At 50.5% G+C, this 24258-nt stretch overlaps 1 protein-coding gene across 2 annotated transcripts; it reads right to left on the bottom strand.

Moving 5' to 3' along the window:
* Positions 1 to 12535: 12535 nt before the first annotated feature.
* On the bottom strand, positions 12536 to 23513 carry HTR5A (5-hydroxytryptamine receptor 5A; the record flags this gene model as incomplete). Of its 2 annotated transcripts, none has more annotated exons than XM_079785365.1 (2): positions 12536 to 12865; positions 22806 to 23513. In XM_079785365.1, 2 exons carry the CDS (start codon positions 23511 to 23513, stop codon positions 12536 to 12538), a joined length of 1038 nt encoding a protein of 345 aa, XP_079641491.1. The 2 variants fall into 2 exon arrangements, with proteins under 2 accessions (XP_079641491.1, XP_079641492.1); XM_079785366.1 differs by having other exon boundaries at positions 12536 to 12863; positions 22798 to 23483.
* Between the last annotated feature and the right edge of the window lie 745 nt (positions 23514 to 24258).

Raw genomic sequence — 24258 nt, 5'->3', positions numbered from 1 at the left:
TTTAAACGAAATCAGTTTATTATCTCCCCGTCCTGGAGGCTGAAGTCCGAGCTGAAGGTGTGGGCGGGCTGGGTCCTGCCGAGGCCTCTCTCCGTGGCGTGTGGACGGCCGCCCTCTCCTGCGGCCTCACACGGTCATTCTCCGTGTCCTCATCTCTCTTCTCATAAGGACCCCAGTCACATTGGATCAGGGCCGCCCTGTGACCTGGTTTTATCCGTATCACTTTTCAATGGCCCTCTCTCCAAATACAGACCCTGTGAGATACTCGGGGTTAGAATGCCAACAAATGAATTCCGGGACATACTCGGCTCGCGATGCCCCCAAGTTCAGCTTCCAGCGGAGCTGACCCGAGAAGGTGGAGGTCAGGGGCTGAGGTGACTGTCACGGTGGGCGCCTCTGCTCAGCTCTCCCACCTGGCGTGCGCCGTCTGCACAGAGACGAGCAGACCCCAGGCAGCCAGACAGACTCCTCACTGGGACCGTGACACGCGGGGCCGTGGGCTCCCTGAGAACTGTGCAGGGGCCAGTGAGCCAGGTGGCCCCACCCCGTCCAGGCAGAGGCTGGTGGGGAAGGTGGGCCAGCAGCCTGGTGACAGGGAACTTAATGGGAGGGCTCCTTAGTCAGGGGCTTCAGCAGACGAGGGAGCCACAGAGGCAGGAACTGGGGGAGCAGGACCCCCTGAGGTGCCTAAGATCTCCAGGCTCGGAGGAGCCCCAAGCACCGTCCTGAGACCCCTTCAGAGGGGCCTGGTATGGGGCAGTGAGACCCATGGGAACGGGGGTGGGTGGGGGGGGGGCTGCCATCCCCCCAGCAGCTGCTGCCCCAGGAGCTCAGGCCTCTGCAGACCTCCACGCAGCTGGCGGGCGCTGGCATCTCTTAGGGGCAGCGGAAACCAGCTAGCGGGACCCACCGCGCTCCTGGAATCAATCACCTGCGTGCCAGGTGGGGCGCAGGTGTGGCGATGCGGGCAGGCTCAGCGAGGCCCGCCCCGCCGCTCCGCAGCCTCTGGCGTTCCTTCAGGCAGTGCCTGCTGGATGGGCCTGGCGGAGCTGGGGGAGCAGGGCTCCGCCTGCAGCCCCGGGGGCTCCCCAAGCAGAGAGCAGCGCCCTCCACGCAGCGCGCCCGCGTCACTTGGAGAAGCGGAGAGGCGGCCGCCAGCCCAGCCGCGGAGGAGCTCCAGCCACCGACCCCGGAAGACGGGAGGCAGCCCGGGCCCTTGGGCGAAGGTGAGCTGGCTCCTGGTTAGCGGGACAGACACGGGTCTCAAGCACGTTCCCTCCTGGGCCCCGGTGGGCGAGGCATTTCCCTGACGGCCCTTCAGGAGCGAGCTGCGGGCGGGCGTCAGCAGGGAGAGAAAGGCTGAAAATGGGGATATTTCACACTGGGAGTGATGGCTCCCCAGAGCAGGGCTGCGCCAGCGCTCCCGGCCCAGGGCGCAGCCGGCCGCCTTCTGCGGTGGCACGTTCCTTGCTCACGTCACACCACGGCCCGGCGGGCGGGATCCGGGCGTTCGGACCGCGCCTCGGCACTGTCAGCATTGCCTGTTGTGACACTCACTTGGGCAGGAACACCTTCGTATTGAAAGGGAAGTAAAGGAATTAATTCCGCTTCCGCCGCCTCGCAGACAGCGCTCGGCTCATACATGTGTGTTTTCAGTGGCACCTGGGAGGTGCTGGGTACATATTGAGTAATAACAACAACAAACATATTTGCTTAGGAAAATATGAATCATAACCTCAGTCGGAGATTGACGTTAGTATTAGAATAACAGCCTCTCCACGGAGGCATTAGAAACCGCCAGACCAACGTGGGCCTGCCCACAGCCCCGAGGTCCGCAGGACGGCAGACTTCTGCGAACCGCAGTGCGCACGCGGAAACGATGGAGGGCGTGACAGCGGCCGTGCACTTGGGAGAGCACAGACTGGTGGGCTCCCCTCGTCCTGACGGCCGCCCCGAGCCCCACGCCGCGCTGTCCCCGCCCTGCGGCACCGAGTGACGTTTCGGAGGCACCGCCTGGTTATAAACACCGGGCACGGTGGTTTTCGGGGGTCTTGCTGGTTCCTGCTGATAGTCGGGGAGCTAACTCAATAGCGGACAGTCTGTATTTTAAAAAGCTGGTAGGTGTAGGACTTCAAGTGACAGAAAGAAGCAATATCTCAGGGTGTTCCCAAAGAAATGCTTGATTGAATCTGCTTCCTGAGATGAGCTGTCCGCACGCATCAGCTCATCAGCCACGAACCCACACAGCTGTATCAGTCCTTTCCCGCTCACGTTCTTCAAGTAAAGCTCATCTTTGCAGTAAATGCAAGACTAAGACCACAAATTAACACAGTTTTCCTGTTTGACATCTTAATTTCTATAGTTTATTTCTAGGAAAGAATGCATATGTATAATTATATGAATTATCATGCTTGCAGGTTATTATAATACCTCATTTTTAAATTCAAGCATTCAAGGGATGGGGGCATCGATAGCACAAGCAGTTCTGTTGCCCAAGATCTTTTTTTTAAATTTAATAAATCTTTATTGTTAGGATTATTACAATAGTTTCTCCTCTCCCCCCCCCCCGCCCCGCCCATAGCTCCCCTCCACCCGGTTCCCACCCCACCCTCTGCCCTTACCTCCCCCGCACTGTCCTCATCCATAGGTGTACGATTTTTGTCCAGTCTCTTCCTGGACACCCCATACCACTTTCCCCCTGAGAATTATCAGTCCACTCCCTTTCTATGCCCCTGATTATATTATGTTCACCAGTTTATTCTGTTCCTCAGGTTTTTAATTCACTTGATTTTTAGGTTCACTTGTTGATAGCTATGTATTTGTTGTTCATAATTTTTATCTTTACTTTTTTCTTCTTCCTCTTCTTAAAGAATACCTTTCGGCATTTCATATAATACTGGTTTGGTGATGATGAACTCCTTTAGTTTTTTCTTATCTGTGAAGCTCTTTATCTGACCTTCCAATCTGAATGATAACTCTGCTGGGTAGAGTAATCTTGGTTGTAGGTTCTTGCTATTCATCACTTTGAATATTTCTTGCCACTCCCGTCTGGCCTGCATAGTTTCTGTTGAGAAATCAGCTGACAATCGTATGGGTGCTCCCTTGTAGGTAATTAACTGTTTTTCTCTTGCTGCTTTTAATATTCTCTCTTTGTCTTTTGCTCTTGGCATTTTAATTATGTGTCTTGGTGTGGTCCTCTTTGGATTCCTTTTGTTTTGGGTTCTGTGTGCTTCCTGGACTTGTAAGTCTATTTCTTTCAACAGGTGGGGGAAGTTTTCAGTCATTATTTCTTCAAATAGCTTTTCAGTATCTTGCTCTCTCTCTTCTTCTGGCACCCTCATAATTTTGATGTTGGTATGCTTGAAGTTGTCCCAGAGGCTTCTTACACTATCTTCAACTTTTTGGATTCTTTTTTCTTTTTGCTTTTCCGGTTGGGTGTTTTTTGCTTCTTTGTATTTCAAATCTTTGACTTGATTTTTGCGCTCCTCTAGTCTTCTGTTGGGTCTCTGTATAATATTTTTTATTTCAGTCAGTGTATGTTTAATTTCTAGTTGGTCCTTTTTCATATCCTCAAGAGTCTGGCTAAATTTATCGGCCTTTTCTAGGAAATTCTTGAAAAACCTTATAACCGTGGTTTTGAATTCTATATCCAGTCGTTTGTTTTCCTCCATTTCTTTCGTTTGTGATCTGTTAATTTGTCTCCACATTTTCGCTGCTTCCCTGAGTTGGTAGGGTAGCTTTGTGTGCTAGGTTTCCTATATGGCCCAGTGGGTCTGCCTCCCAGTCACCTGAGGTAACACTATTGGTGCACCCCTTTGTGGTCTGTGTGTACAGCCTTGTTGTAGTTAAGTCTTGATTGTTGTTGGTATCACTGGGAGGAATTGACTTCCAGGCCAATTGGCTATGTGTATCAGCTGTGTCTATGCCAGGAGACCTGTGCTGGAGACAGCCTTATAGGACCAGACTTGCAAAATTGCAAAAGCCTCTGTGCTCAGCTTGGATGGGGCAGAGTCTCAGGGCTGAGCAGACAGTCTTGGCTTCCCGTCAGCCCTGCCCTTGCGTGTGCACCTCCAGACCTTTGCCTTCCGCAGCTCCCCTGAGTTTCCGCTTGACAGTCCAGATTCCCCCAGGCTCGCCCGGAACTGGAGTTCAGTGCAGTTGGAACTGGGGTTCAGTGCAGTCAGGAGCTTCCAACTCCCTTCTGCTAAGGAGAGCTAGCGGCAACCTCTGTAGTCAGTCTTCTCTGCGCGCACGTGCCTCCAGACCCCTGCCCGCCGTGGTTTCCCCGAGTCTCTGAGTCTCCGTGTGTGCCTTTCTCTCTACCTGACAGTCCAGACTCGCCCCGTATGAGCCTGGGTCCACAGAGTTTCGCCCGGAACTGGGGTTCAGTGCAGTCAGAACTGGGGTTTAGTGTAGTCGGGGGCTTCCTTCCCTCTCCCGCCAGAGATAGCCAGCCAGGCACTCAGCCGCCCTTCCTCTCTGCGTGCATGTCTCTGTACCTCAGCCCTTTGCAGCTCCTCTGATTTTCCGTGAGCTTTTCTCTTTCCTTCTAGTTGTAGAATTTCCACTCAGTCAGCTTTCCTGTGGTTCTGGATGATGTCCGTTCTGTCTTTTAGTTGTAGTTTTGAAATTGTTGTGCGAGGCAGCAGTTTAGGTGTTACCTATGCCGCCATATTGGTTTCTCCTCTCAAGATCTTTTAAAAGTTTTGTATAGCCCGGTGGCATGGCTCAGTGCTTGAGCAACCACCTATGTGCCAGGAGGTCATGATTTGATTCCTGGTCAGGACATAGGCCCAAGTTATGAGCACGATCCCCAGTGTGGGACGTGCAGGAGGCAGCCAATCAATGATTCTCTCTCATCATTGATGTTTCTATCTCTTCCTCTTCCTTTCTCTCTGAAATCTATAAAAAAAAAGTTTTGTTTAATGACCTGGGCTTTATCTGAGCATATTAACACAGCTTCATCATTTAACTGTCTCGCCTCAGCAGTTTTACATACGTGTCAATTTGTGAAGGACTAAGGCCACATTTGACCATATTTCTGCCTCTCTCCTCAGTTACCAGTGTTGGCCTCAGTGTAGGACTCACATACCAATAGCAAAATAGCAATTAGCAAATTTACCTGCTATCCCCTTAAAATGCATGTGTTTGGTGAATGTGCCTTCACAGTCCTTGGTTATAAAACTATATTTAAGAAGTCAACAACGTTATGACACTTGCTTTCCTCTAAATTCATGATTCCAGGATAAAAGGTCTTGGTTTGGCAACACTTGAATACAAGTCATACAAATGAAACCATAGCAAATAAGCAAGTTTGACAGATTCTACAAAATGGGTAGATTTTCTATGTTCATGAACTGTTGCTACGAAATGGAAGAAAGTATTTGATTTGACTTTTAGTTCCTGTTCCAAGTTGGTGGATTGTTGCATTTTAGGATAAACTAGCCAATTAGAACTTTTGCCTTGTCCATAGGTATGCGTGCATGTGTGTGTGTGTGTTTGCCACAAATAAAACCACAGCCCTGGCCGGTGTGGCTCAGTTGGTTGGAGTGTTGTCAGTGCACAGATTGGTCATGGATCTGATTCCTGGTCACAGCACATACCTGGGTTTCGGGTTCCATCCCCAGTCGATCTCTGGAAGACAACTGATCGATGATTCTCACATCAATGTTTCTCTTTCTGTAAATATTTTTCTCTTTTCCACTTCCAGTGTGGCTAGAGAGCGGTCTGGTTCCTGAGTAGGGATGGCTGGAAATTGAAAAAATGAAAGAAAGAGACAGACACAGAGATAGAAGGAAAAAGCTGGGGCCAGGTGGGACCGCTGTCCTCTGACAAGGACAGGGACAGGGACAGTGACCCCAAGCCAATACAGCATGTTTATTTTATACAGCAAAAAAACAGGAAGTTTTACTAAAATTCAAGACAAAGGAGATTATGTGCATTCTTGGGTGGACCCAATTTATATTCATTCCTGGTGCTTGGCTGGATTTAAATAACAAAACCCACCCCCTGGCACCTAGGTTGAAGGTCAAGCTGACAACACTCCTGCCTCTGGCAAGGCGTGTTTCCAGGACATGGCTCTGCCAATGCCACTGGATTCAGCTGACAATAATTAAAGAAATGCCCATGTGCCTTCCCAGGCGCTCTCTACATCTCACCCTTTTTTTGTTTTTAAGCTACTATAATAAAAGTAAAATTTAAACATCAAGAACAAAGCTCTGATATTAAAACAATTGCAAACAATGCCAATGCAAAAAACCAAACTACATAAATGTTATCATTTTAAAACTTGAACGTCAAGAGCAAAACTCTGGCTATTAAAATAATAACAAAACAATGCCAGTGCAACACAGCAATAAGAGAGAAATCAAACTACAGACATGTTAACATTTTCAGCTATAAAATGAAAGTTTCTTTTGCTGCTGGTGTATATTTACTCAGAGTCCTCGGACTTGGCTGCGCAAGACTTTACGGAAGACTGGCAGCTAACCAATGCTAGCATAACCAGAAACATGGTTGAGGAAGTAGCTTCCACTTCTTGCTTTTCTACTGTCTGCTGGGCTTCAGTTGTTAACTTCTTCAGATGATCCCATGTTGGTCCCTTGGTCCCTTGCGTAGGCTTCAGTTTTCTTCTTCCGCTTTGCTGTCATCGGGGCAACTCTCAGTCTTTTGAACGAAGGGACAAGGAGCTTCTCTGGGTCCATTGTGGTGATGCACGTAACATTCTGGCACCCAAATTGGCTGTGCTGCTCCTTCTGGAAAGATACAAAACACAACCTCTTCCCCACATTATTACTGAACCTGATAAAACTTTTGTCTGGTTTATGCTTCCTTCCACCAGGCTAACTCGGCAGAGGCTATTGTACAGGAGGCCTGATGCCTTTTGGCTGCTGTACGACCCTCTGCATTGTAATTCAAAAAATCTGCACTAATAAAAGAGAAAGATGCAAATTGACTGTACCTTCGCAATGCCCACCAGCCAATCAGGAGTGAGTATGCAAATCAACCCAACAAAAGATGGCAGGTTAATTTGCATACACAGGCGCCGAGTGGCCGGGGGCAGACACAGGTGTCCTGCACCGCCCCAGCCGCTCCGGGTCTCTGGGCAGTGTGGGAAGGTGGAAAGGCGGCTCCAGCCAGAGCAAAGGTGGTGCCAGCAGCCAGGGGAAGGAAGGCCCATTCTTGCACGAATCTTTGTGCATCGGGCCTCTAGTTTAAAGTATAAAGAGCATGACTGAGTTTTTTTTGAGGTGACACATAACATCCGCCTCCCCCCCCTTTTTGTTTTAGTAATTGCATTTTAAGAGTATGATTGGCTTTTTCCACTATTGAATGACATCCATTTGCCAGATCTGATTTGGTTTAAGTCCTTGGGGATTTACCCCTAATGCTGGCACAGGGAGGTGGATAACACACTGAGGACACTGCTTGACACTTGGCAAGCCTGCTCTCGGGAAATATGGAGTTCCTTGCGCAAGGCAGAGGCATTTTGATGATGCAGGGTATGTGAGGCCTGTGCCATGGACAATGGAGTGACCTCCTCTACTGAGGCAACAAGGTGATCTACTTCCTCATTACCTTCAGCCAAGGGACCCAGAAGGCCAGAATGGGATCTAATATGGCCAATAAAACATGGAAATTGTCGTGTTCAAACAACATTTTGAAGGCTGAAAAATAAATAAAAGAGTTCCTCCGAATTAGTGTGCCCTATAGTATCTGTTTCAATAATTTTGGCCATACTTACCACATAAGCACTATCACTATAGGTTGATGGGCTCCGTAGCAAAATCTGTCAAGGCATAAATAAGAGCTTGTATTTCTACCCATTGTGCTGAAATATAAGGGGTTTGAAGGACCTTTGCTCCCCTGATGCAGTAGATCCAGCCTTTCCAGAACTGGGTCCACCTGTAAAAATGGTTAATGCCTGAGGTATAACATCTCTTTTAATGTGGCAGCTAATACCATTCCCTGTGTTAGAAATAAGGCAAGCCCCCCTAAGTCAGGGGTCCTGGTAAGGGTGCGCACACATGGTCTGGAAGCGCACGCACACCGACATTCTTTGTTCTTGGTTGGAGCTCAGGTGCACAGTCTTTCGTGATTGGCTAATTCAAAGGAGGGGTTGACCTTTGCTATTTCAAAATGGTGGCCCCCAGGGGAGCTGACAAACATGGAGGCTGCAAAGTCACACAGTCCAAAATGGCAGCTGTCTAAACTGTTTGACAGAAGAGATGACTTGTTTATTCTCACACCTGAACGTAGGCTGGTGTTTTTATGAACATTCATTTAATTTAATCAGCCAATTTAAATCAATCTGAAATAAGGTTTATTTTTAACTTTACTTGTCCTAGGTTATGGATAGTAAATGACATTAATTAAATTTCTGCTTAGTCTTTGAATAACTTTACATAAGCTTTGTCAGGGAGGCAAAAACACAAATTACTTACTTTTCTTCTCAAGGCCTAACATATTGATTTTTAATTATAGTTTTTTAGACATTTGAAGGAAATCTCTTTTTACTTCCTTCCAGAATAATGTTTAGGCCAGCTTTTAGAGTTTTTCTTAAGAGTTCTTGTCTTTCTTTTTTACACCAAGCAATAAATGGAACAAACATGATTGTGTTTTTGATACTGGCCAATATTGCCAAGCCATGTGTCACATTAAACGACTTCCCTTATAATCATGGTGACTACTAGTAAGGATCAGATTTAGTATTTTTAACAATCTTTAGTTTACCCTGTAAATAATAGCAGAAGAGATTTTAAAAATTTTAAATTTCTTCTTTTCATTAAGCTTAGAATTATATTTTTAAAGAGTATCCCCTTAGGCTTTTTTGCATATATAGAGGGATCATGGGTAATCCCAGTAACTTTCAGTGGGCTTTATTGGAATTTAATTTTTTATAAAAATATTGTCTTTTCATTTAGCTGAAATTATATGAAACCTTGATTATAATTTAAAAAGCTAATTTATAAAGTAATTAAAGTAGGTATCTTTATTAAAAAGGCAAAGCAAGTAAATTTAGTAAACTTATACATCTGATTCACAAGGCACAAACGCTGCCTCAACTCCAGCCTATTCAAAATGCAGGCGGCTAAAGGCTTTTGTTATTAAAATTCCGTCTTAAAATTCTGCTGTTGGATTTTAAGAAATATTTAAGCTACTTTATTTTGCCCTCCCTAGAGCCCAAAACCTTCATAACATTTAAAATATATGTATATAAGTAAAATATAGTTATTAATTTTTATTTGATAAAGCTTTCCATGTGATCTCAAGTAAATTTGAAATATTTCCTTCAAGAAGAGAGAACAAACTCTTTGAATCACTCTGGGCCCTTGGAGTTTTCCAAGAATCATCTCTTGGTTAAAGTCTTGAAATTTAACTTAGAAAGACCATCAAACATATATACATATGATTTAAAGATTATATATTTTCTATAATTATCTTAAAGGATATCAATTAAATTTAAACCAGTTTTTGTATTAAAAAATTCAGTTGGGATCACAGAATTAATCCTCCTTTTTTTAATTAGACCAATAAGTAACATGTTTTGAATTACTAATTATTTCAGAGAAAACACAAAAATTATTTTCTCAAAAATAAATTTCTCTACTTTAGGCATTTAGTTACCACAACTAGATAATTTCTCCCAATTTAATTTGAACTTTAAACTTTAAGAGCTTCAAATTTTAGGTAGCAAGTTAAATACTTAGCATTTCTCAAATTAATAATACTTTTATATTTTTAAGGTTACATTTCAAATAAAATTCAAGGCATATTCAATTAATAGATTAAATTCTATCCTCTAGATTTCATACGAGGCATACTCAGATTAATATTTCAGTATTATGTCATTTCAAAATATTTACATATAAGTTTTTATCATTTGATTTAGTAAACTTTAAAGTTTTTAAGTTTCCAGCGACTCTGGAAAACCACATATGAGGCTGGCAAAACAGGCTTGGCCTAGCAGCTTGACTTTTAAAACAACCATAATTTTTTCTGCTGGGGGAAGTCAAGAAGCAAACTTGTAGGTATTCAAATGCAAAATTGTCACATTCCTTCCTTAAAAATTGCTGGAAACTTTGGCCTACCTTCTTAATTAACAAAGGGCGTAGCCCGTTTTTACCTGGGCTACATAGATTTTTATAATTAATATATTATTTATCTATGTTTGAACAATTTTTGAGATTCAAATCCAATTATAATTATTTTAAGGCATTTTCTTTGGCAAATTTTTGTAACAGAGACAATTTACTGATTTTCTTGGAGGCCTTAGAGTAAACTTTTGAACACAATTCATTAGCATTTTAAAAACTACTCTTTATTATGGAAATACCGATCTTGTTGCTAGAACCAGCCTGTATTTTTTCCTGGGTCAAATCCGCCATCTTTTTGAGGGAAAAAACCAGTCTTTGAGGTTTTATCCTGTACCATCACAAAGAGTTAAGCTTAGCTCAAAAATTCTATCTAAATGTCCAAGAGACCTTTTAAAATGGCTTTCTTGGGGAGTACACGTCCACACAGAATCACCACCTGTCCCCCTTCCCCCACATCCTTCTTGCTTTGGAGGAAAATTCAGTAATGGTCTGGTGTCTACTGTTTTTATTTTTATTTTTTATTTTAATTGTTTTTTAATTTTTAATTTTTTTTTTAGGGAAAGAAAAAGATTTTTTAAGATAAAGAATTATTGGCAGTTGTTGAGAAATTCCTTTAATCCTTCCTACTTCATTCAGCCCAATACAAGTAGTTTGAGCTTCCAACAAAATGAAATATGAAGTCGCTTTCACTTTCGGCCGAGCGCCTGCATCCAGCCATAAAGGCTGGGCAGCTGCGAGCAAACCCCTTCATATCATCTGAGTCATCCAGCTCACAGTGACACTTGTCCTGCTCTGTCTCATACTCTAGCTCCTGCTCATAATTACGAGGTAAATCTTTATCAGGTGGGCTATTGACTGTGGTCCCAGGAGCGACATGTGGAGGCGGAGGAGGCACAGAGAGGGGAAGTGGTATTTTTAGAGATTCGCACCCCTCCACTGTAGGTTGTAAAGCTGTGGCTACATCCTGCTTAGACATTCTTAAACTCTCCTGTGCTGGATCAAGGCCATCATGAAGAATGTAGGAATAGGAATCTTCTCTAGACCTTCTGCTGTGTATCGGTCATGCAACTGCTTTCCGACTTTTTCCCACGTTTCATCAACAAAACTTAAGAAATCAAGAATCTGACTTAAGAGAGCATCCTCAAGCTTTGAGCATAGTTTTAAGCATTTGAGAGTAGAGATCTCTTTCCTGAGACCCTGAGTTACCCATGTTTTACACCCAGCTAATACAACTTACAACAATCTGCTCCTTACCTTACTTCTTTAATTTGTTGCACAGCCCACTTCTCGGAGCAACCCCCTCGCCTGACTTTTGAGAGTTCCCCTGTACTCAATCCCTGGATCAGGTGCCAGATGTAAATATTTCTCTCTTTTCCGCATCCAGCGCGGCTAGAGGGAAGTCTAGTTCCTGAGGAGGGGCGGCTGGGGATTGAGAAAATGAAAGAAAGAGACAGACACAGAGATAGAAGGAAAAAGCTGGGGCCGGGTGGGACCACTGTCCTCTGACAAGGACAGGGACAACAAGGACAGTGACCCCGAGTCAATACAGCAAAAACCAGGAAGTTTTACTAAAAGTCAAGACAAAAGGGATTATGTGCACTCGTGGGTGGGCCTGAGTCATATTCATTCCTGGTGCTTGGCTGGATTTAGATAACGAAACCCACCCCCAGGCCCCCGGGGCTGAAGCGTGTTTCCAGGACGTGACTCTGCTGACGCCACTGGATTCAGCTGACAATAATTAAAGAAATGCCCATGTGCCTTCCCAGGCTCTCTACATCTCTCCTTCTCTCTCTCTAGCCTTTTTCCTTCTCTCTCTAAAATCAATGAAAACATCCTCGGGTGAGGATTAAGAAAAACGAAACCATGGAGTCAATACTCACTGGTCTTGCAGACACAACTATGGGTTTTATTATGTTTAGAGGCAATATTTTGCGGTCAAATATTGGGACACACACAATAAATATTAGGGTGTACCATCAGGACCATGGAAAGAAAAAATGAAATAGGGACTATTTCACACTTGGAGAGATGGTTCCTACCCCCCATCCCCATTATAACTTCTTACTCATTTTCAAGTTCATTCTCAGCCTGCCCATGCTACTTTATTTCCTCCTTGCAGGTGCCATGTTTGACTTCTCAGGCACAAGGATGGTGGCCATGCTGGGTTGGGAGAGGAACGGGCACTTGGTGGGCAAAGGCAGTAGCTATTGGGTACAGAATGAGAAAGAGCAGGTCAATAAGATAAAGAAGGCCACCACAACGGCCCGGCCCAGGAGGCCGCCTTCCTGGCTGGGATGGAGAAGGGGGCTTTGAGGGCACCAGGAGAACAGAAGGACTGGTCATGGCTCTGTGCTGCTGGCTGGGGATGGGGATGCAGGCAACACGGAATATTTCACTGAGTTATGGAATTAGCCCTTTTTTATCCCAGGTCCTGGGACTTAGTGTTGCCTACAGAAGAAGCTCTTGACGGCGTTGTTGTAGCTCTTGTTGAAAGCCGTGTAGATCAGGGGGTTGAAGAAGGAGTTGGAGTAGCCGAGCCAAAGGAAGACGCTCTTCCAGAGGGCAGGGAGGTCGCAGGAGCAGAGGGGGCTGACGAGCTCCGTGATGAAGAAGGGGGTCCAGCAGATCACGAACACCCCGATGAGAATGCCCACCATCACGGCGGCTCTCTGCTCCTTCTGCTCCCTCCACGTATCCCCTTCAGCCTGGAAGGTGACAGTGCTGTGGCGGGCGGTGAACAGCATCTGGGGCTCCTGAGCAGGGACCCTCTGGAAAAGGTAAGCAGAAGCTTCATGAAGGGCCAGCAAGTCCCTGTCCCTCTAAACTTCCAAGGGGAATTGCCTGGATTTAGATGGATTACAGTCCAGCATGCTGTTTATAGGGGCGTTATTGTACCTACCACCATCCCCACAATTACAGACCCAAAGGCCCGCCAGCCTGCAACTTCAGTTGTCTAACGGGGAAACAAGCACATTAACTTGTAACAAGTTCAAAAAACAAAATCCAAACAGAAGACATTCTTTTAAAAAGATTGATTACAGCAGATGGTGAAAGAAGATAATGAAGGACCAATTTGTGGCTACAGAGTAAATTTTAAAAGGATTGAGGAAAAGTCAATTTTATTTAATAGAAAACTTGAAGCAGCAAAAACCTTGAACAATCCTACACCATCTTGCAGCTGATATTTGCAAATCACTATAAGAAGACTACGTTCTTAGTTTCTGCAACACATCTATGGGTTCGGGAGGCGGGCTGTGCTTCCACACCGACAGTACCACTTTTCTGAGACATGGCCATGTTATTTGATCGGTACACAAGGATACCTACATTGTGTACACTGAGTGGCCAGGTTATTATGATCTCTGAATGCATAATAATCTGGCCACTCAGTGTATATCCTATACAATAAAAGGCTAATATGAAAATTGTCCCCTTGACCAGGAGTTCGACCAGCAGGCAGGCCAGCCAACTGCCCATGTCCCCTCCCACTGACCAGGCTGGCCAGACCCCACCCATGCATGAATTCATGCAGCAGGCCTCTAATATATATATCCTACCTAATAAAATAGTAATATGCAAATTGACCTCACCTTTGCTATGCCCAAGCCACGCTCACCAGCCCAAGCCACGCCCACCAGCCAATCAGGGTGTGCAAATTTGAGTATGCAAATTATCTAACAAAGATGGAGGTTAATTTGCATACACTGAGGGAGGGATGAGTGAAGACTGAAGACAACTTAGAAGGAAGAGGGAGGAAAAGCGGAAAGCAAGGTGGCTGCCAGAGGGAAAGCCTGGGCAGGGCGGGGCGTGGCGGAGCGGGGCAGAGCAGGGCGGGCGGCCACAGCAGCCACTTGCAGGATTCTTCCTGCAAATGGGCTACTAGTATACACACACACACACACACACACACACACACACACACACACTAGAGGCCCGGTGCATGAAATTCCTGCATGGGGGGTGGGGGAAGGTGTGTGTCCCTCAGCCCAGCCTGCACCCTCTCCAATCTGGGACCCCTCGAGGGATGCCCAACTGACCGTTTAGGCCCGATCCAGGCAGTCGGGCATCCCTCTCACAATCCAGGACTGCTGGCTCCCAACTGCTCGCCTACCAGCCTGCCTGATTGCCCCTAACTGCTTCTGCCTGCCAGCCTGATCACCCTCTAACACTCCCCTGCTAGCCTGATTGATGCCTAACTGCTCCCCTGCTGGCCTGATTGCCCCTAATTGCCCTCCCCTGTTGGCCCAGTCACCCCTAACTGCCCTCCCCTGTTGGCCCAGTCACCCCTAACTGCCTTCCCTTACCAGCCTGGTTGCCCCTAACTGCCCTCCCCTGCAGGCTTTGTGCCCCCCAACTGCCCTCCCCTGCAGGCCTGGTTGCCCCTAACTACCCTCCCATGCAGGCCTAGTTGCCCCTAACTGCCCTCTGCCAGCCCAGTCACCCCTAACAGCTCTCCCCTGCTGGCCTGGTTGCCCCTAACTGCCCTCCCCTGCAGGACTGGTTGCCCCTAACTGCCCTCCCCTGCCAGCTGGGTCACCCCTAATTGCCCTCCCATACCAGCCTGGTCCCCCCTAACTGCTTTCCCTTGCTGGCCTGATCCCTCCCTACTGCCCTCCCCTGCTGGCTATCTTGTGGCAGCCATCTTGTGTCCACATGGGGGCGGCCATCTTTGACCACATGGGGCAGCCATCTTGTATGTTGGAGTGACGGTCAATTTGCATATTACCCTTTTATTAAATAGGATATATATATACACTGAGTGGTCAGATTATTATGCATTCAGAGATCATAATAATCTGGCCACTTAGTGTATAATTCAAGATATCACTGGAGGAAAAGCAGTGGTCCTAGAGTCCACAGACAGAAAGAGGAATTGGAGCAAAATGCATAAGAGCACAGACTTATTCTCCCTGTGTTATCATGAATCTGCCTTTAACAAAAATAATCCTATCTAATAAAAGAGTAATATGCAAATTGACACACGATGGCTGCCCCAATGTGGTCAAAGATGGCTGCCCCCATGTGGACACAAGATGGCCACCACAAGATGGCCAGCAGGGGAGGGCAGTTGGGAGGTACCAGGTCTGCAAGGGAGGGCAGTTGGGGGTGATTAAGCCTGCAGGGGAGGGCAGTTAGGGGTGAATAGGCCAGCAGAGGAGGGAAGTTGGGGGTGACTGGGCCTGCAGGGAAGGGCAGTTGGGGGAGACCCAGGCCTGCAGGGGAGAGCAGTTAGGGGCAATCAGGCTGACAGGGGAGCAGTTAGGCATCAATCAGGCTGGCAGGGGAGTGGTTAGGGGGTGATAGGCTGGCAGGTCTTTAATAAAAGACCATATATTTTATTAAATAGCCTATTTAATAAAAGACCTATTTAATATAAAGACCATATATTATATATATCCTATTTAATAAAAGACCATCACTCCCGTGCATGAATTTTGTGCACCAGGCCTCTAGTATATATCTATACTAATAAAAGGGTAATATGCAAATTGGTCATGATGCCCTCACAGTAACAACCAAACAGCAGGCTGCGTGGGGCAACCAGGCTGGCAGGGGGGTTAGTGAGGGACAACCAAACGACTGAACAAGCAGGCTGCATGTGGCGACCAGGCCAGCAGGGGGGTTAGCGAGGGACGACCAAACGACTGACCAGCAGGCTGCATGGGGCGACCAGGCTAGCAGAGGGGGCGTGGGGGGTGATCAGGTCGGCAGGGGAGGCAGTTGGGGGCAACCAGGCCAGCAGGGGGGGCACTAAGGGGTGACCAGGCCAGCAGAGGGGCGCAGTTGGGGGTGACCAGGCCGGCAGGGCAGGTAGTTAGGGGCGATCAGGCTGGCAGTCCGGGCGTGAGGGGGGCAGTTAGGGGCAATCCGGTAGGCAGGCAGGTGAGCAGTTAGGAGCCAGTGGTCCCGGATTATGAGAGGGATATCCGATTGCCGGTTTTGGCCTGATCCTTGGGCGGGCTGAAACCAGCAGTCGGACATCTCCTGAGGGATCCCGGAATGGAGAGGGTCCAGGCTGGGTTGAGGAACCCCCACCCCCCGTGCACGAATTTCGTGCATCGGGCCTCTAGTGTATGTGTGTGTGTGTATATATATATATATATATATATATATATATATATATATATCCTATTTAATAAAAGACCATCACTCCAACACAGAAGATAGCTGCCCCCATGTGGACACAAAATGGCTGCCACAAGATGGCCAGCAGGAGAGGGCAGTTGGGAGGGACCAGGCCTGCAAGGGAGGGCAGTTGGGGATGATCAAGCCTGCAGGGGAGGACAGTTAGGGGTGACCAGGCCTGCAGGGGAGGGCAGTTGGGGGGGACCAGGCCTGCAGGAGAGGGAAGTTGGAGGTGACCAGGCCTGCACAGGAGGGAAGTTGGGGGTGATCAATCCTGCAGGGGAGGGCAGTTAGGGGTGACCAGGCTGGCAGAGGAGGGGAGTTGGGGGCGACCGGGCCTGCAGGGAAGGGCAGTTCGGGGGATCCAGCCCTGCAGGGGAGAGCAATTGGGGCAATCAAGCCTGCAGGGAAGGGCAGTTGGGAGGGACCAGGCCTGCAGGAGAGGGAAGTTGGGGGTGACCAGGCCTGCAGGGGAGGGCAGTTGGGGGCGACCGTGCCTGCAGGGAAGGGCAGTTCGGGGGATCCAGCCCTGCAGGGGAGAGCAATTGGGGCAATCAAGCCTGCAGGGAAGGGCAGTTGGGAGGGACCAGGCCTGCAGGAGAGGGAAGTTGGGGGTGACCAGGCCTGCAGGGGAGGGCAGTTGGGGGCGACCGTGCCTGAAGGGGACAATTGGGCGGGGGTGGGGGGGACCCAGGCCTGCAGGGGAGAGCAGTTGAGGGGACCAGGCCTGCAAGGGAGGGCAGTTGGGGCAATCAAGCCTGCAGGGGAGGGCAGTTAGGGGTGACCAGGCTGGCAGAGGAGGGGTGTTGGGGGCAACTGGCCTGCAGGGAAGGGCAGCTGGCGGGGGGGGGAAGGTCTGCAGGGGAGAGCAGCTTGGGGGGACAAGGCCTGCAGGGGAGGGCAGTTGGGGGGACCAGGTCTGCAGGGGAGGGCAGTTGGGAGCAATTGAGCCTGTAGGGGAGGGCAGTTAGGGGTGACCAGGCCGGCAGAAGAGGGGAGTTGGGGGCAACCAGGCCTGCAGGGAAGGGCAGTTCGGGGGGACCCAGACCTGCAGGGGAGAGCAGTTGCGGGGGACTAGGCCTGCAGGAAAGGGAAGTTGGGGGTTACCAGGCCTGCAGGGGAGAGCAGTTGCTGGCGATCAATTCTGCAGGAGAGGGCAGTTAGAGGTGACCAGGCCGACAGAGGAGGGAAGTTGGGGGTGACCGGGCCTGCAGGGAAGGGCAGCTGAGGGGGACCCAGGCCTGCAGGGGAGAGCATCTGGGGGGGACAAGGCCTGCAGGGGAGGACAGTTCAGGGGAACCCAGGCCTGCAGGGGAGGGCAGTTGGGGGCGGGGGATAGACCAGCGGGGGAGAGCAGTTAGGGGCGATGAGGCTGTCAGGGGAGGGCAGTTGGGGGGGACTAGGCCTGCAGGAAAGGGAAGTTGGGGGTGACCAGGCCAGCAGGGGAGGGCAGTTAGGTGTGGCCAGGCTGGCAGGGGAGGGCAGTTAGGGGTGACCACTCTGGCAGGGGAGGGCCATTAGGGGCAATTGGGCTGGCAGGGGAGCCGTTAGGCATTAATCAGGCTGTCAGGGGAGTGGTTAGGGTGTGATCAGGCTGGCAGGTAGAAGCGGTTAGGGCAATCAGAAAGGCAGGCAGGTAAGTAGTTGGGAGTCAGCAGTCCTGGATTGTGAGAGGTATGCCACTGCCCGTTTAGGCCCGATCCTCCTGGGACCAGGCCTAAACAGGCAGTGAGACATCCCTCGAGGGGTCCCAGATTGGAGAGGGTGCAGGCTGGGCTGAGGGTCTCCTCCCCTTTCCGGTCGCCCCCAACTTCCCTCCTCTGCTGGCCTGGTCACCTCTAACTGCCCTTTCCTGCATGCATGGTCTCCCCCCAACTGCCCTCCCCTACAAGCCTGGTCCCCCCAACTGCCCTCCCCTGCTGGCCTGATCGCCCACAACTGTCCTCTCTTGCAAGCCTGGTCCCTCCCAACTGCCCTCCCCTGCTGGCCTGATCACCCACAACTGTCCTCCCTTGAAGGCCTGGTCCCTCCAAACTGCCCTCCGCTGCTGGCCATCTTGTGTGGCCATCTTGTGTCCACATGAGGGCAGGATCTTTGACCACATGGGGGCAGCCATCTTGAGTGTTGGAGTGATGGTCAATTTGCATATTACTCTTTTATTAGATAGGATAGAGGCCTGGTGCACAGGTGGGGGCCAGCTGGTTTGCCCTGAAGGGTGTCCCAAATCAGGGTGGGGTTTCCCTTGGGGCATGGGGTGGCCTGGGCAAGGGGCCTGTGGTGGTTTGCAGACAGGCCATGCCCCCCAGTGACCCAAGAAGAGGCCCTGGTATCTGGGATTTATTTATCTTCTATAATCGAAACTTTGTAGCGGAGGCCAAGGCAGGCCAGGGCTGCAGGAGCTTGGCTTCCTCCATCGCTGGGGGCAACCCAAGCCTCCTGCTCTCTCCAGCTCCATGGCGGCAGCCTTTTTTATTGGGATTTATTTATCTTCTCTCATTGAAACTTTGTAGTCTTGAGTGGAGGTCTGGGCCAGCCAGGTTGTGCAGAAAGCTTGGCTTCCTCAATTGCCAGGGAAACCCAAGCCTCCTGCTCTCTTTGTGGCCGCAGCTATCTTGGTTGGGTTTATTTGCACACTCACTCCTGATTGGCTGGTGGGCATGGCTTGTGGGTGTAGCAGAGTGATGGTTAATTTGTATATTACTCTTTTATTAGATAGGATATATATAAATTTATTTCAGGGAGGAAGGGTGAGGGAGAGAAAGAGAGATCGAAACATCAATGATGAGAGTGAATCATTGATAAGCTACCTCCTGCACGCCCCCTACTGGCGATCGAGCCCACAACTGGGGCATGTGCCCTTGACTGGAACCAAACCCAGGATGCTTCAGTCCCCAGGCTGACACTCTATCCACTGAGCCAAACCAGCTAGAGCTAAAACTCAATTTTTTTTTTTTAACAGAAAGCCAGGTTGCTCAATAACTGAACATGTAAAATTGTTAAAATAGAAGACAGGCAGAAAAACTAATAATTGGTATGTTTCAGAACCATTCACTTCTTTAACTTGCTATGGAAATTCGTCGCCAGGTATTCTTTAAACAATGAACAGTGAGTGCATATCACTTGATGCTTTGATGCCTCTGAAACAGTCCTGAGCCGAGGTTCTCCAGAGGAAGTCCAGCACAGAAGCATGGGTGTTGGCCGTTAAGCCAGGAGCAGATGACCCATAAAGAGGAGACTGTTGTGACAGTACCCTGCCATGCCACCCGAGTGGACGCCTCTCTTGTTCTAGTTTCTTTATCCTGGGTTGAAATCAGGCTTTTTTGTGTTGTTCCAGAGCTAAGACTCTGTGTTCAGTAGGACCAGGAGCTAGGCCATTCCAAGATCTAACTCCCCAGTGCCCTCAATGGACTCAGTCTCCTTACAAGAGTGCACAGAGATAAAATTCTTTCAGGGAAAGGATTCCTGGGGAGAGTGGCCATCCGAGAGAGTTAGGTTTCAATTTAAAAGAACAAAGGTTGGGAGTAGATTACGTAGCTTGAGCTCTGGGCATCCGTTTAAAAAGCTTAACCCAATTGTCTTGGCGAAGAGATTTTCCTTGGGCCAATCAGGGAGCAGTCTACCCCACAGCTAACACTGCATGCTCCCTCCCTCCATTAACACTACAGATGAGGCAAAACAATCTCTTTGGAAGTAAAAGAAAAGGCAAGCTAGCTGCCTCGGGTGGACAGATGAGTGCAGGGAACTTTGGGACTTGCTTTCTGGATCCGGCCTGGAAACCCGGGCTCAGACCTTGGGAGATCCTCCGGGCTCTTCCCATAATGCCTGTGGTTTGTCTCAGAGTTGTTCCATGCCGTCCAGAGCTCAGTGAACTTAAGGGAACTCCCTGCGGAGAGCATCAGAGCTTCAAGTAATGTACGTTTACTGCCCCCTGAGGCGGGCTTGGCACTGCCTGGCCAGTGGTTCACAATCACGCGGCTCGAGCTGCTCCCTGAGTGCCAGGTCTCCACAGACGAAACTTCATCTGCAAGGAGACCCCAAAGCAACGATGAAGATCCAGACAGAGCTTGGGGGTCTCCCTTAAAGCTTTGGCTGAATGAGTACCAAGAGGGGGGGATTGAGAACTAAGTGTCCCCACAAATTGAGGGCAAGCCTGGGTGCTCTGTAGCCCAGAGCCCTTCTGAAACTTACTCTGTCGACCAAGAACAATTCATCTCAGGGACAGTTTTGCCAGCCCACCGTCCGTGGCAGCCCTCACTTCTGAAAGTCTGGCAGCCTCGGAGGCACCCTCCAACCCACTCCCAGTGGCGCAACAGCCAACTGACAAAGCTGCTCACAGACAATAGAGCCCTCACACCTCGGAAGGCCCTCCGGGCCTGAGCGCCACTCTCCCCACAATGCCACTGGAGATCAGCATGCCGTTCTGCTCTGGGAGGCCACGCCAGACCAGCATGGCTCTCCTGGGCACGAGTAAGCCATCAATTCAGTGTCCTTGTTTCTGAGCTTCGGGTGTGGTCTCATGACCTGTGACAGGCAAGGCCCATCTCTCTCCTGTTGCCCATCCCCACCTCAGGGTCTGACAGGGCCTGGGCTTTCGGGGTGTGTGTGTGTGTGTGTGTGTGTGTGTGTGTGTGTGAATAAAGTTCAGCAGATAAGAAACAGGAAGATATGTGTGTTCCCGGGTAACACAGCTAGTTTGCAGGGAACTGCATGTGGAAACTGGTGCCCGCTACCCTGGATGGTCGTTAACCCCTCACAGGAACGTGAGGACAGAGGCAGCCCCGTGTCACAGGCAGAGCCGGGGTCCTTAGAGGCCGTGCAGAGCCAAGGGATGCATGTCTCAAAGATGTCGGGAGGGAAGGAGAGAAAAGTGAAACCGTGCCAAAAAACAGATGTAAAAGCACAGATGTCACGATGCTGTGCTTCTGTTATCGCCAAGGCAGCGAGCGCCCTCGCCCTGCTCAGTGAGCCCTGAGACAGAATGGTAACTGCAGTTCCCTTTTAAAGTGTGTTTGGTACTGAATGTAAACTGTCTTCACCAGCAGATGGCAGGAGAGGGTCCATGAAGAAGGGCCTGGAAGGCAGCCTCTTCCTGACCCGGAGCTGGGGCCGAGCCGGCACACGAGAGCCCCAGGTACTTGGGCGGCACGCTTGCCCATCGCCTCCTTGTTCCTTTGGAAATCTAATACATCAGATCTGGCGCTGCGGGCACGCTGGGCTGAGGAAGCCTTTGCTGTGGGCGCTCTCCCGGGCCTTGGACAAAGCTCCAGCCGAGCCCTGCCTCTAGCACCCCCTCCCCAAGACAATCAGAAATGTGTCCCGACATCCCAAATGTCCCCGGGGGTGGGGGTGCAAAATGATCCCCGTTTGAGAACATTGTTCTGGATAAAAGCACAGGTAGCTTCTGACCCCTTTTCCTTCTTTCCCTGAATGTAGTTCTCTCCTTCCTCCCTAACCTACACCGCTGGTCCCTCCGGGCTTGCCTGACTGGTTAGGGTTGGAATCAGCTCCTGACAGAACTCACAGGAGGTGCCTCACTCCTGCACTAGACCAGACTCTTCTAGACAAAGACGCCGTCTTTGTCATTCTCTCACCCCTCCCACCAGCCCAGACGTGCCCAGGGTGCTTAACTGAATGGGCCTGTTCTCCCAGAGCCAAACATAGGAAATGGGGCTTTGCACTTGTATATGTTAATTAGGTTCCAAGGATCATCTTTGGCAACGAGTTGGGGGTGGGGGAAGGGCAGTCCACAGCCCCTGGATTGGGTCCTCAGATAGTTCCCAAATTTTGAACCACAGAGTCGGATTATTAAGATTTAACAATGAAAACGTCACTGTCACACAGTAAAGCCGCTCGCAAGGGGCTGGCGGCTGCCTGCCGTTGACTTCCTCCTGCGGCTTTGCCAGGAGGCTAACGAGTGGCCCTGAGTGCACACAGGGCGGGCGGGGGGGTGGGGGTCGTGGGGCCCAGGCGGAGTGGGGCAGTGGAGGCGGGTCACAGGCCGGCCCTGAGTCAGGTGTGGAAGCTGCTTTAATCTTGCAGCAGGATGCCACACTCAGAATCAGGGAAAAACCACAGTTTGAAAAATTAGTTGCTTTAATTTGCAGAGAAAGAAATGGACTGAGTTGAAATACTAATTTGGGTGGCCTGCTGTATGGCCATCTTCCTGCCCAGTCGCGTCCCCCCCTGCCCCTGCCCTCCTGCTTGGACAGCCCCCCTAAGGGCAGGATGCTGCCAGGTGACCCAGTGTAGCCCCAGGCACTGGCTTCTTCAGATGTTCTAAATATTGGAGCCAATGGGGACGCTGTAGCGTTAGGTGGTCCAGACCCTTCGTTTTATATGTCAGGAAGTCATCCCCCCAACGTGATAAAGTCATATCGGCTCTGGGATGCTGAGCACGTCCTAGCAAAGTCAGTCTGCTGCTCTCTTTTGGTCTTCACCCAGCACCCTCCCTGCCCCGCCTTCCCCCCTCAAAAACAAATAACAACAACTGAAAAGTCCCACTTTCTACACACCTGAGGGGAGCGGTGCTGGGGATAAAGCCGGGGCAGAGCTGACAGGATTAAGGGTCTGACACGCACCTACCTGCACAGGCTTGGGCGCGGGATGCACGCTGTTGCTCCTCCGGAAGCCCAGCCGCAGCCGGGCGGCCCTGTAGATCCTGCAGTACACGAAGAGCACCACGCCCAGAGGCAGGTAGAAGGCGCTCAGCGTGGAGACCACGGCGTAGGCAGGCTGGCGGCTCACCTGGCAAGCCTCCCGGCTCTTGGAGTATATCTCCCCCCAGCCGAAGAGCAGCGGCGCCAGCGAGATGACCGCGGACAGCGCCCACGTCAGCGCGATCATGAGGTTGGAGACGCGCCGACGCGTGCCCCGCGTGTACGCCAGGTGGCGCGTGATGGACCAATAGCGGTCCAGCGCGATGGCCATCACGTTCCAGATACTAGCTGTACAGCAGAGAACATCGCACGCGATCCACAGCTGGCACAGCCGCGCGCCCAGGCGCCAGCGGCGCCCGGCCAGCTCGTGCGCCAGGCTCAGCGGCATGACCAGCGCGGCCACCAGCACATCCGAGACGGCCATGGACACCACTAGGTTGTACGGAGTGCGGTGGAAGGTGCGCACAAGCGCAATTGTCACCAGTACCAGCGCATTCCAGGCGAAGGTCGCTGCCACCAGACAGCCGAGCAAGGTCAACACAAACGCGCCCAGAACCGAGAGGCGTAGTGAGCTGGGGCGTGGGTCTTCCGTGCCCAGGCTGAGGTTGGTCGTTACGTTTCCAGGCAAATCCATCTTGGGTCAGAACACCAGCCAGGGTGCGTGCAGAGGGCTTTCAAGAGGACATAGTGGGTCACTGCACAAAGCCCCTCCAGATATTTGCAGTGTCTGGGCAGTGGCAGGGATGCTGGGACCTGCGGCCAGCGAGCATCTGTGGCAGATGGCGTGGCGGAGAGCAGGCGCTGGGCTACACGCAGAGGCAGGTCTGAACCCCTCAGGGACTAGGGAAGCGGAGCCCAGGAGCCGCGTCTCAGCTCGGCCCACCTCAGCCGCCACACGCCCACCCAGGGCTCTCAGCCTTGGCGGCGACAGCAGTCGGCTCACCCGTAGCCGAGCATCTCCCAAGCCGGGAAGAAGCTGGGCGAAAAGCGTGATGCGTCAGAGCAGGACTCCCAGGCGCGCTGCCCGTGTGCCCGCCCCTCGCGCCAGGCAGCTTGCGGGGAAGCCAAGGCGGAACCTGGTGCTTTCAGGCAACTGCCTTCCGCTGTCCCTGCCCCACCCGGTCTGGGGCTGCAGCTCCGGAGAGGGAATCCCAGCACGCCCCCCGGAGCTGCTTTATCAGACTGGGGATCCGGACTACAGATGAAGTCAGCTGATAAAGTCGCCCCTCCCCATCTCTCACCCCAGCTGCAGTGCTGTCGCTGTCCGTGGTGCTGCCGCCTCTCTGCACCTAGCGCTTCGCCTCATTTGGTGCTGTCTGCGGTTCTGTCGCTTTTCCCTGAAATAAGTTCCTCAGGGGAGCAAGTGTACCAATGAAGTT

The sequence above is a fragment of the Cnephaeus nilssonii genome (genome assembly GCF_951640355.1).
Source record: "Cnephaeus nilssonii genome assembly, chromosome: 12".
NCBI classification, from domain to species: domain Eukaryota; kingdom Metazoa; phylum Chordata; class Mammalia; order Chiroptera; family Vespertilionidae; genus Cnephaeus; species Cnephaeus nilssonii.
The sequence above is the reverse complement of the archived record's forward strand: the minus strand, read 5'-3'. Positions and strand labels throughout refer to the sequence as shown.